At 28.5% G+C, this 15,028-nt stretch overlaps 4 protein-coding genes across 5 annotated transcripts; 1 reads left to right on the top strand and 3 right to left on the bottom strand.

Annotated features, from left to right (window-relative positions):
* Nucleotides 1–3,162: 3,162 nt before the first annotated feature.
* On the bottom strand, nucleotides 3,163–4,908 carry LOC103572204 (uncharacterized). The gene is made up of 6 exons (XM_008550696.1): nucleotides 4,866–4,908; nucleotides 4,653–4,790; nucleotides 4,361–4,551; nucleotides 4,017–4,258; nucleotides 3,516–3,935; nucleotides 3,163–3,451 (listed from the first exon to the last, which is right to left on the bottom strand). The coding sequence occupies exons 1-6, from the start codon at nucleotides 4,906–4,908 to the stop codon at nucleotides 3,163–3,165; spliced, it is 1,323 nt and encodes a 440-aa protein (XP_008548918.1).
* A 1,122-nt stretch (nucleotides 4,909–6,030) lies between these two features.
* Nucleotides 6,031–8,850, bottom strand: LOC106693059 (uncharacterized). Its single transcript, XM_008550694.3, has 7 exons — nucleotides 8,007–8,850; nucleotides 7,787–7,931; nucleotides 7,564–7,704; nucleotides 7,270–7,484; nucleotides 6,939–7,180; nucleotides 6,440–6,862; nucleotides 6,031–6,319 (listed from the first exon to the last, which is right to left on the bottom strand). The coding sequence occupies exons 1-7, from the start codon at nucleotides 8,577–8,579 to the stop codon at nucleotides 6,031–6,033; spliced, it is 2,028 nt and encodes a 675-aa protein (XP_008548916.1). The 5' UTR covers nucleotides 8,580–8,850.
* A 1,417-nt stretch (nucleotides 8,851–10,267) lies between these two features.
* Nucleotides 10,268–12,249, top strand: LOC103572110 (dynactin subunit 2). The gene is made up of 7 exons (XM_008550537.3): nucleotides 10,268–10,432; nucleotides 10,504–10,575; nucleotides 10,651–10,790; nucleotides 10,892–11,003; nucleotides 11,077–11,231; nucleotides 11,305–11,825; nucleotides 11,897–12,249. The coding sequence occupies exons 1-7, from the start codon at nucleotides 10,397–10,399 to the stop codon at nucleotides 12,073–12,075; spliced, it is 1,215 nt and encodes a 404-aa protein (XP_008548759.1). The 5' UTR covers nucleotides 10,268–10,396; the 3' UTR covers nucleotides 12,076–12,249.
* Nucleotides 12,246–14,138, bottom strand: LOC103572111 (60S ribosomal protein L27). Of its 2 annotated transcripts, none has more exons than XM_008550538.1 (4): nucleotides 14,077–14,138; nucleotides 13,280–13,507; nucleotides 12,442–12,578; nucleotides 12,246–12,355 (listed from the first exon to the last, which is right to left on the bottom strand). In XM_008550538.1, exons 2-4 carry the CDS (start codon nucleotides 13,496–13,498, stop codon nucleotides 12,307–12,309), a joined length of 405 nt encoding a protein of 134 aa, XP_008548760.1. In that variant the 5' UTR covers nucleotides 13,499–13,507; nucleotides 14,077–14,138; the 3' UTR covers nucleotides 12,246–12,306. The 2 variants fall into 2 exon arrangements, with proteins under 2 accessions (XP_008548760.1, XP_008548761.1); XM_008550539.3 differs by having other exon boundaries at nucleotides 14,051–14,112.
* Between the last annotated feature and the right edge of the window lie 890 nt (nucleotides 14,139–15,028).

Here is a 15,028-nt window from a genome sequence, read left to right as displayed (position 1 = left end):
TCTGTAGTTTGAATTTATTCCGCTTCCGCCAGAGGCGCGGGATGCGCCCGCCATTTTGAACTGCTGTTTTACCGGAAACTCCTTCGCTGATGTTTTAGTTTGCAGGAAATGCCACTGAGGGCTCTAGTAATACGTGAATTTTATTTTTATAAAATTTTTTTAATGATATTCTACAAAAGGCTACGCTGCGCTTCATTATAATTATTTTTAAATTAATAATTAAGATTTATAAATTCTTTATATTTTCTAAGAAATTCTATAGAAAATCCCTCGAAAATCTAGACGAGCCTTGAGCTTGGTAGTATTGGCAAATTCTAGGGTTTTTCTGCAGCATCAACCGTTTTTCAGGTAAATTTTTACCGATTTTTTGTATTTTATGTTAAAAGACTATTCTTTAGGAGTACATATTCAAAAGATTCAAAAAAAGTCTTTGAAAGCAGTGAAAATTCGTAACAAAATAAATTATTTATTTATTGATATGTATAAACAAAAAAGTATATGAAATATACTATTTATATGTATATTTTTCCCATTGATGTGATCTTGACGTAATTCTTCATGGATTATTTGAATTATTCAAAAATTCAGGCCATTTGAGTAAACATGAAAAATATTCATGCCTAGACAATAAATAAAATAATGTTAATTTGCTAATTTTATTTAATTATAAAAATTTTATAAAGAAAATATCTTCAGCCCTGATTAAACAACAATTCGACCGAATTAAAAATTTTAATTCTGTTATATTCTGTCGAATTCTGCAAAACAGAATTCGCAACAGAATTTAAAATTTAAATTTGAATTAAAGCAGAATAAAATTTAAAAATTTCAAACTCAGTTTAATTCGGAGTCAGAACCAGAAATTTGATATAATATAATTTAATATAATTATTCAAATTTGTTTTAATTTAGACGAATTCTGGTTTCCTGCTGAATTAGACAGAATTAATTTTCAAATTAGGTACCGAATTAACAGAATTTATCTGAATTGAATATAATTAAAAATTTAATTCTGATTAATTCGACCGAATTAAGTTGTTTAATAGGGAGTATAAATTTGTAGATAGATTTACCTGAAAGTTTTTTGCAGTGCCTTCCTTGAACATTCTGACCAATCGTACGAGTTTGAATCAGGATTTTCAGCTTTACTCATGATATGTCCGGCTGGACATTTTGAAGGATTATCATGACCGATATTGAGCCTGTAAAAACATAAATAAATTATAAACAGAACAAAATGACTATTGTTAATTGGTTTTATACGGTAACTTTACACACATATGAGCAACTTCGTGGGCACCTGTAGCTTGATAAATGTCCTGTGGTTCATCAACAATTGCCCCAAGTGGCATACTTGATGGGTTTTCGTGTTCTGAGCAAACGGATCCAAAATACGTCATACCGAGCAAGCTGCTCAAATTAAGTACTCTTCCATTATACAAGCGTTGACTATGAAAAGTAATGATTTTAGTGATAGATATATGTTTAGAGTCTCATTAATTATACATAATAATGCTTACGAGGTCAAGATTAAATGATAATCATATTCACTATCATCAATAATGTTTCTATATTGAAATAAAAATCCGTTCATTTTCATCAATACTCGGTGAGCATGTAAACTATTTAGTGGGATAACTTCCAAGGGTCTTGTAATTGGACTACTTAAAAATTCTATTACTTTTAAACCCGCGTCATCAGACCCCTTCAATGGTTTCAAAAATTGAATTGCATCTGGATGCTAGAGAGTTACAATATAAATTAATGTATGGGTATAAAGAAAAGTCGCGGCGCGGAAAGTTCAAATTATTGTCTAGTTTGACGGGAAAAAATTGATATTCTTCTCCTTCATGGAGTTACAGACAATAAATGTGCGCATGCGCTAATTTTCCGTAAAAAAAATCACAGAAATTTGAACTTTCCGTTGCAGGATATTATAAAACTTTACTGTAGTTATGATTATTCCTGCTAGAACTATTTTAACTGACGGATATTCAAATCGCAAGAAGTACGCGTCGACTCCACTCATGTACGATACTACGTGATCAATTATTCCTTGCTCTCCATTTTTACGGTATAATTTATAATCAACAGTAACTAGAATCCTTAAAAACATTGTGCCTGAAACGAGAATTTAGTTTCGGTATATTCTATATTTATTTCTTCTTTACAATTAAATTCAAATTCAAAAAAACTTACGATTATTAAAATTGAAAGGACTTTTGTAATAACTGGCGGAACGTGAAACTTTCAATACCTGAGCAGTAACATCATATATACAAGAATAAGAATTATGAAGATAAATATTGTTGGGATATGAAAACAATTCAAAAGTTTTTACTTACATCTGTTTTCTTCTCAATTGTCAAATTTTCGTGTCCATTTCTAAGATAGTAGACTGGAGTATTCGGTCCTACTAGTACACCCTTTTTGGCTGCATCAATAGGCCATTTTTTTCCGGAACTCTATTATAAAATTATAAATAATTACCATAGGGAAACGTTTATTTTTATTTCTTCTTTCGCTTACCGGACAAGAAGTTCTTAGAGAAACGGCGTTAAAAATTATAAAAAGGAATATCAACTTCATGATAAAGTTCATTTTGAGAACATTAAAGAAATAAAAGATTATTTGAACTCTTTGACGAACAAATTAGTATTTGATTATATATAAGGTGGTCGACGTGTCAGATCACCAGTATATATTTAGTTTTTAACTCAATTATCTTATTAAAAAACTAAAACCTAATTAAATTTAATGTCTTCGACCTATTACTTTATTAATAGAAGATGATGAAAGCCAATAGCCGAATGTTTTTACGTAATATTTCAATTAAAACTAAAGATAATTATCGCAAAAAAAAGGAATCATTAAAGTCATTAGACAATAGATATATCTATACATAAATTTTATAGATTTATGATTTAAAAAAAAATTTTTTTTTTGTTTGATTATTTAAAAAAAATCAATGATCCTCAAAATTTTTATCTTTTTGGAGTAAAAAAGAAGAAAATGAATCACAGAAACATGAAAAAAAATTTGAGAAACTCATATTTTAATTTTAAATTTGAGTTAATTATACAAACAATAATTATTGGTTTTAATTAAACATTAAACTTAATTTTTATTTTTATAAATTATTAAAAAAATTTAATTTAATAATCAGCGAAACAGATCATCTTTAAAGTAGTGAGAAAGATCTAGATCTAAAATCTTGAATGCCAAATATCCACCAAATCCTTTACGGCCTCGATGAATAATTCCGATACCTCCCAGAGGAAATCCCGGGTAACCTTCAGCCTCCATAGCATCAAAAAATGGTACTGTCGATTGTCCAGCATCTTTTTTCAAATCAGAAGCTCGGAATCTAATAAACTGACCCTCTGATGAATCAATCAAATTTTCTGATGACTTAGTCGGGATGTCCGGCTCGTTCAAAATCAATTCATCCCTAAAAATAAGTATTCCAATGAACAATTCACATTTGAACTAAATAAAAAAATAAATTAACGAACCTTTGGTGTTTTTGCTTCGGAGATATCCAATGAGTTTGATCATGATTAATTATTTTCTTTCCAAAATAATCAAAAGGCGATACGCGTATTTGCAATTCAACGGGGTTTGATTTTAATCCTGGTAAATTTAGCGAATCTCTAGCAAATCTAAATCTGACACCAGTAATAACAAAGCCTTCAGGTGCAATCAAATCGTCAAAATTCATGGCCTCCGGATGTCCATAGTCAATTCCCATAGTCAACGTTTTTGAACCATTCAAATTCTTGATAAAATATTTATCAGTTTCTGAATCGTAATCAAAATTTTCCAATTCCTTCCAAGGATCGTATAGATTGTATCCAATTTGACCTAATTTACCTTCTTTTATCTGAGCATGGATCATGTAATCTTGTCTCACAAATCTTACTCCCATAACGACCCTAAATAAAAATAATCAAATATATTTTCAACAGTCATATTCCAAAATAATTATTCACAATAATTTAACGCAAATACTCAACATATTATCATCAATATTAGAAACTTGATCTCTAAAACTGATAGCGGTTACAATGTGATACCCGCGTTTTTGTTTTTTTATACAAGTACACATACAATAATCGCAATATCGAAATTGTGATGCTTCAAAATAACTACTTAAATATCTTCTTTTATAACATTGCTGATTACTGCTATCACCATAAACAATTCCATTGTTATCATGAAACCATTGATAACGTCTTGAATTATAAGGACGATATACCTAAAGTGCAAAAGTTATAATTTAATTATTAATCAAAATCATACACAATTTATTTTCCCGCTTTTTTACATAAAAATTATTTGAAAAAAAAAAATTAATTACTTCACAGACATCAAAACTCCCGCCAATTAATTTACAATCACGAAATTCTTTACAGTCAGAATGATTGATTGAATTTTCTATGGAAGAGAGATCACAATTGTAGCCACATGATTTCATTGTATTTATGTATTTTTCATCGATAATTATTGTCTGGATCATTTTTTCTAGTTCATAATACGGCTCTCTGTTATCTGTTTTATTTTTAAAAATTTTTATTTTAATTTTAGCGCAACTTTTTCAAATTGCAAATCACAGAATATTTAAAAAGTGATTTGATTTATTATATAATTACATTTTTCGGCATCACTCGCATCACATCTGTACGAAAAAAATTTTAAATAACGGATTGTATCTTTAGTCAATTGTATGTTTTGACTGAATTTGCTCCCAAAGATACTGCTGATATGCAACAAGAACTCTATAGCGTTGTCTAATATTTAAAATAAATGATAATTAAAATACAAATTTTAAAAAAATCGATTAATAATTAAATTAATATACAAACTTTCTTGACATCGAGTAGTTGCAATGTCGATGAACCAATACATTACGAATTCTTTAAGATATGGAATCATCGCCAGACGATAAAATTTGAATAATCCTTCTCTCAATGAACTTATTTGACCACAAAAATTTACAAAAATTTTATCCTGTATTTAAAATGGACTTTTTTTTATCAAAAATAAATACTAAAATTGTTTTTACAAAGTTATTGGTTTTTTCAGTGTACTTACAGTGATTCCATGAAAAATATTGTCAATAAAATTTTTATATAACGAAGCGATTGATCGGGCTTCAAAATCAAGTATCAAAAAACTTAAAACACCCGTTAAAAATGGACAGAACTCGAGTAAATTATCAGTTGAGTTGTTTTTACGAAAAGTAATGAATGTTTCAGCATGTGCGTTTATTATTCGCCGCGTTTCTTTTATGTAAGCTACCAGAGGCATAAAAGGCTTTTCGGAAAATCCTTTTTTTATTGAATATTCTTGAAAAGTTTTCAAAAGTCTATGAAATTCAGCAGACCAATAGTACTCGTCGAGATCACTTTCCATTTCGTTTAAATTTTCCAGGATATCCGTTAAGTCAAACAGAATATTTTTTAAAATTATATTCTTTGTAGCATAACTTCCTGTTGCGTTTTTCGGTTTGTAAAAGACATGATCGATTTTATTTGTTAAGTTTTTTATAAAATTTTCCACTGACTTGATATCATGAATTCCTAATATGTCTATTGATGTGGAGTTTTGTGTCGTAGAAAATATTAAAATTATAAAATAGATTTTTGGTATCATTTTGTTATTTAAAAAAACTCTACTGGTCAAAAATAGAAAATTTTTTTGAAAGAATGTTGAAATTTTAGTTATTACGCAGTCATTGCGTTTTATTTTTATCTTATCTTAGACACAATTATTTTTATAGTTTTTATTCTTTTTTAGAACAAAAAATATTTTTTATTACGCAAAGCATTAGTCAATTAATTTTAAATTTAATTGCCAAAAGGTAATAAAGTTTTATGAGTATTGGAGAATCCCATTTTGATATTTAAAGATTTATAAATTTTTTTATTAATATATTAATTGTTTATTTTTCGAATGAGTATTTATGTAAACAAAAAAAAAACAAAAAATTTGATATATTTATAATTAGAAAGATATGGTCCATTTGAATTAAGAGTCCGTGTGGAGTTTAAAGTAATGAGAAATATCTAAATCATAAATTCTGAATGCCAAATATCCTCCGAATCCTTTACAGCCGCGATGGACTATTCCAATACCTCCGAGAGAATATGTCGGGTTTCCTTCCACTGGTACAGCATCAAAAAATGGAACTGTTGATTGGGCAGCATCTTTTCTCAAGTCAGAAGCGCGGAATTTAATAAATTGACCTGGTTTTGAATCGATAATATTTTTTGATGATTTAGTTGGCTTGTCGGGATCGGTTAAAATCAATTCAACTCTGAAAATAAATATATATGACAGTTAAATGTATGATCCGTACGATGCCCTATGTCTCATTTCGTCCAGTTTCCCCACTATTTGAATTAAATGAAAAAAATATAAAAATGATTAAAGGAACCTCTTATCCATGCGCTCCGCCGACATCCAATGTGTTTGGTGATGATCAATTATTTTTTTTTTAATATAATCAAACGGCGACACACGTATTTGCAATTCAATCGGTCCTGATTTCATGTTCGGCGACCAAAGCTCAGCTCCAGCAAATCTGAATCTAACTCCAGTAACAACGTATCCTTGAGGTGCCATCACATCATCAAAGTTCAAAATTTCCGGGTGTCCATAGTCAAGTCCCAATGTCAGTCCAACAGTCGTTGAATTATCAACCATCACGCGATACTCTTCCAATTTCTCATCATAATCAAAATTCTCTAAATCATTCCACCGGTTCAATGTACCAACTTCGCCAACACCCAATTTTCCTTCTTTTATTTGAACGTGAATCATATAATCTTTCTTTACAAATCTAACGCCAACGACAACCCTACAAAATAAAATTCAAAAAGTATTTTTGGCAATTATACATCATTTGTAGTAATAACAAAAAAAAAATAACTAACATGTCATCCTTGATATTCGAAACTTGATCTCTGAAACTGATGGCAGTGATGACATTTTCTTTTCTTTCCGGATATTTAACACAAATACAAACGCAATAATCACAGTCATGTAATTTTAATGCGTTATAATAACTATCAACATATTCTATTGTGTTTTGACATTTTTTATTATTACTCTCACCATAAATAATTCCATTGCTGTCATTAAACCACTCATAGCTTCTCGAAGAATTTTGATTCGACTGAAATTCAAAATTTCAAATCTTGGGTCAAATTTCCAATGGATTCAAAATATCTAGTTAATGTTAATTATACTAAAATAATTAGTTACCTTACAAATATTAAAACTACTGGCTATATATTGACATTCAATAAATTTTCGGTAGTTTCTGAAATTTATTGTATTTTCAATTTCACTGAGCTCACAATTGTAACTACACGACTCTGATGTCGTTAAATCTTTTTCGTTAATAATAACTGCCTGTACCATTTTCTCTAATTCATAATACAACTTTTTTCCCTCTATATAATTTTTATAAAATTCCCCTGCAAATAATTTAAAATTTCAAATTTTTATACCAATTAAAAAATTAATAATTTTAAAAAATGTGTTTGATAAAATCACCATCTGTGATACTTCCGCTGTCACATTGATACATATATTGTTTATTATTTTCCATAATCAATTTTTTTGTTAACTTTATATTTGTTGTAAAAGTATCAATTAATTTTTTTCTCGCGGTTTCCATCCAATTATTTGAATCATCTATTTGAAAGAGACACCGTAACATTTTCAAAAAAATAATTTCTCTATGCAGCAAAAAAAAATTGCTTATTTTAATACATACCATTATTACATCGTGCTTTCAATATTTCACCAAAATAATTCATAGTCCAAATTTTGATGTACGGAGTCATTACTAATCGATAATAATCAAACAGTTCTTTGTTTAATGAACTTTTTTGTCCGCAAAAATTCAACCAATTGTCTGCCTATAGTAATTTATTGTAAAATGATCAAATTTTTATTTTCATTATTTTTCATACATTTATATTAAAAATACTCACATAATACATCTCAATTAAAAAATTAGATACGAAGTTATGATAAAAGTCGGCTATAGACTCGCTATGGTAATATTCACTAATAAAACTAATGACGCTTAATAAATATGAACGAACATTTTTATAGTTTTCAAAAAAATAATTTTCTTGGAAAAATAGCAAAGCCCTGACATATTTGTCAATTATTTCACGTTTTACTTCAATGTAAATTGAATTGACGGCTAAAGATATTCCCCATTTGGAGAGGCCACTTTTGACTTGATAGTCGTCGTAAATTTTCATAAAATTATAAATATTAATTTGCCAATAATTGTGATAACGCGAATCACTCGCTATTGTATTTAATTTTTTTAAATACTCTGTCAAATCATTTAAAATACTTTTTACAATTATACTTTTTTCATCGTAAGAAATCGAAACGTTTGTTAATTTGTAATTATTTTTCGCTTTATTGTCAATTTCGTCGACAAATTTTTCGATCGCTTCTATATCATAAATTCCTGATAACTCAATAGATAATACAGTATTTTGTAACACAAAAAATATTAAAAATAACAGATTTATTTTTTCAAACATTATTTTAAAACTTTTAGTATTGTTTGAACTTAAAATATGTTTTTATTCTTTTTTAGTGGCCAGAAAAGTTCTTCAAAAAGACTGACATCATAGTAACTTATAACAGATAACAGAAAATAATTGTGCGCGTGCGCTACTTTACTCCCAGAAAATCACAGAAATTTGTACTTTCCGTTGTCAATGCATATATGTAATGGAGTATTCGCTCTGAGTGAAGCTATGGTAGGGGAAATCAAATTGACTGAAGCGTTTGCAGTGGTTACTTTCGGAGTTACGGGAGGATATGATTACTGAAATTGTAAGCAAGCACACATGAAAGTATTTATTTTGTTATTATTTAATTATTTATTTTTCATTTTGATTTTTTCCTTAGTATCATATTTTGACTTTGATATGAATTTCAAACATCTTAACCTAAATGCTTACTGCAATCTTTTTTATTTTTTGTCATTATACTTACTTATTGTTGGTTCGTTTAGCTAAAAAACAAAACTGCAATTACTATAAAACTGTCACATATTTTTGACAACTTTTTTTTTTTACTATTATTTATAATATTTATTTATTTTTATGTTTCTTGCTATTGACATACGTATAAAAACATACTCTGAAAGCCTCCCGTAGTTCATATTTTGTCTGGCGCTGCAGTCACACTCATAGCGAATATTACATATATGCTTGGAGTTAATTTATGGTTAGGGTGGCTATTAGGGAAAGAAGAAAAGAACAGAAGGTAATGAAGATAAATTTATTATTTGCTCGGTAAAATAATCAGTAAGTTATTTAGGAATTCAAGATTGAATTTAAAATTTTTAAAAATGAAATTGTATTTTATGAGATATAAATACTGAAAAACTTTATTTAACATCGGTTTTTTCAAAAATCACTTTCATTTAAGTTTGTTATGAAAATATAAATCTTCTGTTTAAAATTTAGAAGTATTATTCTTCGTTCGAGAAAAAAATATAGTAAATATAGATTCCTTTCGTCATTTAAAACCTTCAAGTTCTAGCTTCTAAACCCTTTCAATATTTTGTTTATTTATTTGTTTTTTCTTTAAAATATTCGATTGTTACAATCGATTTTTGGCGAGTCGATTGTACAATTTAAATGTTCCTCTCGCTTTCGTAATTTGAAAGTATTTTCGAGTGTACTTGATCAAATGATCTTGAATTTTCAGGAAAGTTGACGGCTGATAAAACTCTTTTGATTGCCGCAAGATCCATTCGAATCGGTTAATTAGTTCAAAAGTTATAAGAAGTTTACACACACATACATACAGACACTCGAACATCACTCTGAAAATGGTCAGAATATTTTAGGACTTAAAAACGTCGACATCTAATGAAAACTCGGTTTTTGAAAATCGGGGTGAAAACAATAACTTCCCGAATTTTTTCAAATTTTCAATATTCATAGCGGGAAGTTGAAAATTAAAAGTAATTATTTTATTTTACTGATTTTTTAATGTAAAGTTTAAAAATTTTTTAAGTTTTTATGAGCGTTTGTATTTTTGAATTTCGCGCTCAATTTTCAAATCGAGCCGTTTGAGCAATCGATCAGCAGCAATCGACTTAACAAAAATTCAACAACCGATTCTTGAACTAATCGATCTTTTTATGTTAATACATAATACATATACCTATATATATATATATATATATATATATATATAAATATATATATATATATAGGTATATCTGTAATTAATATAAACGTTTCTGCTTTTCGGGTTGTCAATTTTTTACATCTGTCACTTTATTCAGTTATCAATAAATAAAAAACAATTATTCCGTTTTCATAAATAAAATAAAATAATGGCTGATTCAAAGTATGCTGATCTACCAGGAATTGTAAGTTTTGTAATTTAATAATTTAAAAAATAATTATTACGGTTAATTATGTCATGTTAAATATTTCACAGGCCTACAATCAAGTAGACGTTTATGAGACCACAGATTTACCTGAGTCTGAGCAGTATCCTAATGACAATGAGGTTAAAAAAAATTCATTATTAATTAAGTTTAATTAGTTTATTTTATTTAAAATTTAATTTTTGTTGGCTTCGTAGGATGAAACAGAATCAATTGAAAAATTGCATATTAGTGCCAGTGAAGCTTTCAATAAATTTAAAGGAAAACAAGTTGTCACTAAAGGTGTAGATTTTTCTGACAGGATTTCACGTAAACCAAGAACTGGATACAATGCAGTGTAAGTATTCATAATTTATCACCTAGAATTATATTAAAAAATCCTGGCCAGTCTTTATATCTCATAAAAAAAAATCATGATCGTGATTTTTTAAAATTTAGATTTGGAGTATGGGAACTTCCTGGTGAAGGAGAACAAGAGACACCAATACAAAAGTATCAACGACTTCAATGTGAGATAAAAGATCTTTATGATGAAGTAAATCAACTCAAGGTATTCAACTAAATAAAACATTTTAAAAATTTAAATGAATGTAAGAATTAAAAAAAAAAAATTTTAATCACAGGAAAATGCTAAAGAAGAAGAGGAAATTAAAAATACAGCTGATATTTTAGTCCAAGTTGAAGATATAGGAAAGCAATTAAGTATTTTGAGAGTTGATGAGTGCCTAGGAACTGATTTAGTTTCAACTCTGACTGATCCTCAAGGAACAAGGCTCAAGTAATCACTTAATTTCCACAATTTTGATCATCCTGCCATTTTAAATTTAAAAATAAAATATTTTACTTTACAGACAACTAGAACTACAAATAGAACAGTTTAAAAACGTAGGTACCATTGATAAGCCTGGAGAAAAAGGTCTAGGACAAGGTGACTCTGTACCACCGACCGGGACATTGAAGTACGAGATGGTTTATTTACCTGAAAGATCTCGTATGCAGGAGACAGCAAGAGTCGCGCAGCTGGAGCATCGATTAGCACGGCTGGAAGGAGTTGTTGGTACCAGTGATGACAAGCTAGCCAAATTTACCCAGAATCTAAAATCACAGGGGGTTATTGAAGCCGTGCAACAGCTTGCTGCTAAATCTGCGCTGCTTGACAGCACCCAGGTCGAAGCTATGGAAGGCAGAATAGCGACTCTGAGCCACAGACTGGACACAGTGGCCCAGAAAAAGTCAGCATTGTCAGCAGACAGTGAACGAGACCAGAAAATAGCTGAAATGTACGACATCATGCAGAAGACAGAGCCACTTGCTCAAGTTCTACCAGAAACCATCGAAAGAATGATTGCTCTTAATGCGATCCATCGTCGAGGTACTGGAGATTCTATTCAGTTTTAAGTAAAGTTCTGATTAGTTTCTATAATTAATTAATTAATTTTTTAGCTGCTGAGTTCAGTAAATCACTAGCCCAACTGGAAGAGCTTCAGTCCCAAATTACAGGGACTCTGGAGAGCAATAAATCTGTACTGAAAGGAATTCAAGAAAGTTTCGCAATTAACATGGAAGTGATACGGAAAAATATCGCCCATCTAGAGGAACGTTTGAGCAAATTAAAAAAATGAATAATTGAATATTAATACTGCTATTTAAATTTTTTTATGACTAATTTTTCTTATTGATAAAATATTTAGTGTAAATACTTAATCTCATCTAAAATTGTTCACGCTTATGTATTAAAAAAAAATTGGAATATGTTGCACATGGATATTAATTAATTAATAAACAATTAAAATATATTTTTATCAGTTTTTTTTATTGAATTCCTCTTATTTTTTATAGTAAATGAAGCCAATTTAAAATCTTAACTTTTGGAAGAACCATTTGTTCTTGCCCATCTTGTACCTGAAACAAAATTTATTTTCATTAATAATTATGCGTAATAAATTATTTTAATTTTAATTTAAATAATTATTTTTAAAAATATTTACCTTTCCTCGAATTTTACACGAGTCTGAAATCTCACTTTTTTCCTCTTGACTGGATCTTTCAGGTCTTTAGGTGTTACCTTGTCCAAAGGTAAGTCGACCGTGTATCGGGTCGGCATCAAGTGATTGTAATTTAAAACCTAAATAATTACAAATTAGTCTTTATGATCAATTGCTGACATTAAGTCTCAGAAAAATAATAATGATACTGAAGCTAGCCGACATTTAATACTTGGATGACTTATTCAAAACAATAAACTATAAAATAAATATTTTTAAAAATTGCACAAAGTTTTTTGAATTTTCTATATGTGCATATTTTTATTTTTTAATTGATTCGTTGAAAATAAAATCCAATTGTTAATTGTCGACTGACTTGACTGTGAATGTATCAGATATAATTTATAAATTTTTAATAAAATAATTAATTAAAATAATGAAATTGAAAAAAATACGCGTACTGATTTTTTAATTATCTAAGTATACATTTTTTAAAATTTTATTCAAATCAAGGACCAGTTCTTCAAACCAGGTATGCATTAATGATCTATAGACATATCAGCAAGAAAAATTTAAACCCGGATTGAAAAAGTTATTGCTGGTGAAGTAAGAGACTTAGTACCTGATCAGGGAACTGATACTCCATCTACTAAATATATGAAGTGATAGAATACTAGTTCCTGGTCGTGTACTGGATCTTTTACCAATATAAGTACTAATTTAAACCCGGTTTGAAAAACGCGCTAAATTTTCTTTGATTCAAAATTTAAAAAAAATTGCGCATTGGCAGCCACATCCACTCATTACTGACGTCAAGACAATTAAAAATAATAATACTTACGCGGACGAATGGCTTTATTTTGGATCGCTTGTGAATTTTTCCTTTACCCATACGCTTATGGACTTTTCTGGGATAGCGGTCAATTCCTGCAATCAAAGCGTGTCCGTAGGGTTTTTCTGCAGTTCCATCATCGTAATTTTTGACAACAATGGCCTTGCGGCCAGCGTACCGGCCACTGAGGACCAGTACGACTTTACCGGCTTTCATAATTTTTACCATTTTGGCAAGCTGTGAATAAACAAAATCAAAATTAGACTTTTAGTATCAATTTTTATAATTACTAATTAAATTTTAATAAACAATTAACAGCTGACATGAAAAAAAATTAAAAAATTTAAATATTTAAAAAGACCGCTACAATAAATTTTAATTTTGAATCACTGATAAATAAATATAAGAAATAAATAATTAAAGATATCAATAAATATATGAAAATATATAAAAAATAACCTAGAATTGTCAGAAAAAAATTTCAAGTACAAATAATTTAAATTTTGAATAAACTAGCGGCAATTTTAAAAAAAGTGTTTGGGGTAAATTTGAATTTTTAAATAAAAAATATGCAATTTTTATGGCAAAAATAAAACAATAAACAACAATGGAGCATGAACACCAGGAAAAAAGTCACTTAAAAAGTTTGCGGTTTTTCACAAGTGCAGGCGCAAAAATGTAAAAATTACAGGGACATTAAATTATGATAAAATAATAGCGTATATATTAAATAATATTTTTTAATAATTAACACAAAATAATTAGATGTTTAATGATTACTTTCGGTTACACGATAAACAACACACCTTATGTCCACCGTGTACAGGAAAAAAAGATCTAACCTCTCTCAAGTTTTCTTGAATTACAGATTTAGTTAACATAAAAAGAACTAGATGGCGCCAGGCTCTTTCCTCAGACTTCCGGTTCAATACCGGGTGTTTTTGATTTTTGTTTTATTAAACCATGCATTGATACTTTTTTTACTTCAATCAAATATTTCTCATATATTTATTTATAATTATCAAAAATAATTATATTTACTTTTATAATTTTCTTGAGTAATTATTAATTTTAATTAATTAAAATAAACTTTTAGAGCCAGTAGTAGAAAAAAAATTTTTTTAATTATTCTAATTAATTAATTATCTTAAGGATTCAAAAAATTTATATATTTTACTAATAATTATAATCATAATAAAAATGTGCGACGCAGTGTCAAGTAATTAAAATAATTAACAAAAATTTATATCAGACTAAAAAATTTGCGTAGTAAATGTAGATTTAATCCGGAGTGCGAGATCATTTTTTATTTATCACCCCCTCGGAAATTTTCACCTTTACTCCAAAGGGAATTTATTTTACATTGAAATTCCGCATCAAAATAAATGCGGCTTGTAATAAAATTCATATCCTTCCGAAATCTCCTGATTTTTTCAAAAACTCCCGAACTTGCGTCAGAGTAAATTCAAATTTTCTTTCAATCTGAAGTCTCCGAATTTTCAAGCATTTTTTAAAAATAAAATAATAAATAATTAAAGTATGCGTGTGCGCAGCAACAAGTGTCTCCACCCTCTTTACAATCGATAACGTTATCCTTGCGACCTAATCAAAAAATTATTAATTATTATAAATTACAATAAACTTCTCCAGCCACCTCCACAATTAAATAAAATAATTAACATCCAAAGAAATTATTTCACTCTATCGTTCTCCAAAAAAGTGGACCTTGGCTCCTATAAAATAAATAAAAAACCTAAT

The sequence above is a fragment of the Microplitis demolitor genome, chromosome 2 (assembly GCF_026212275.2).
Source record: "Microplitis demolitor isolate Queensland-Clemson2020A chromosome 2, iyMicDemo2.1a, whole genome shotgun sequence".
Lineage (NCBI taxonomy): Eukaryota > Metazoa > Arthropoda > Insecta > Hymenoptera > Braconidae > Microplitis > Microplitis demolitor.
Note: the sequence above shows the minus strand (reverse complement) of the source record. Positions and strands in the feature narration are given on the sequence as shown.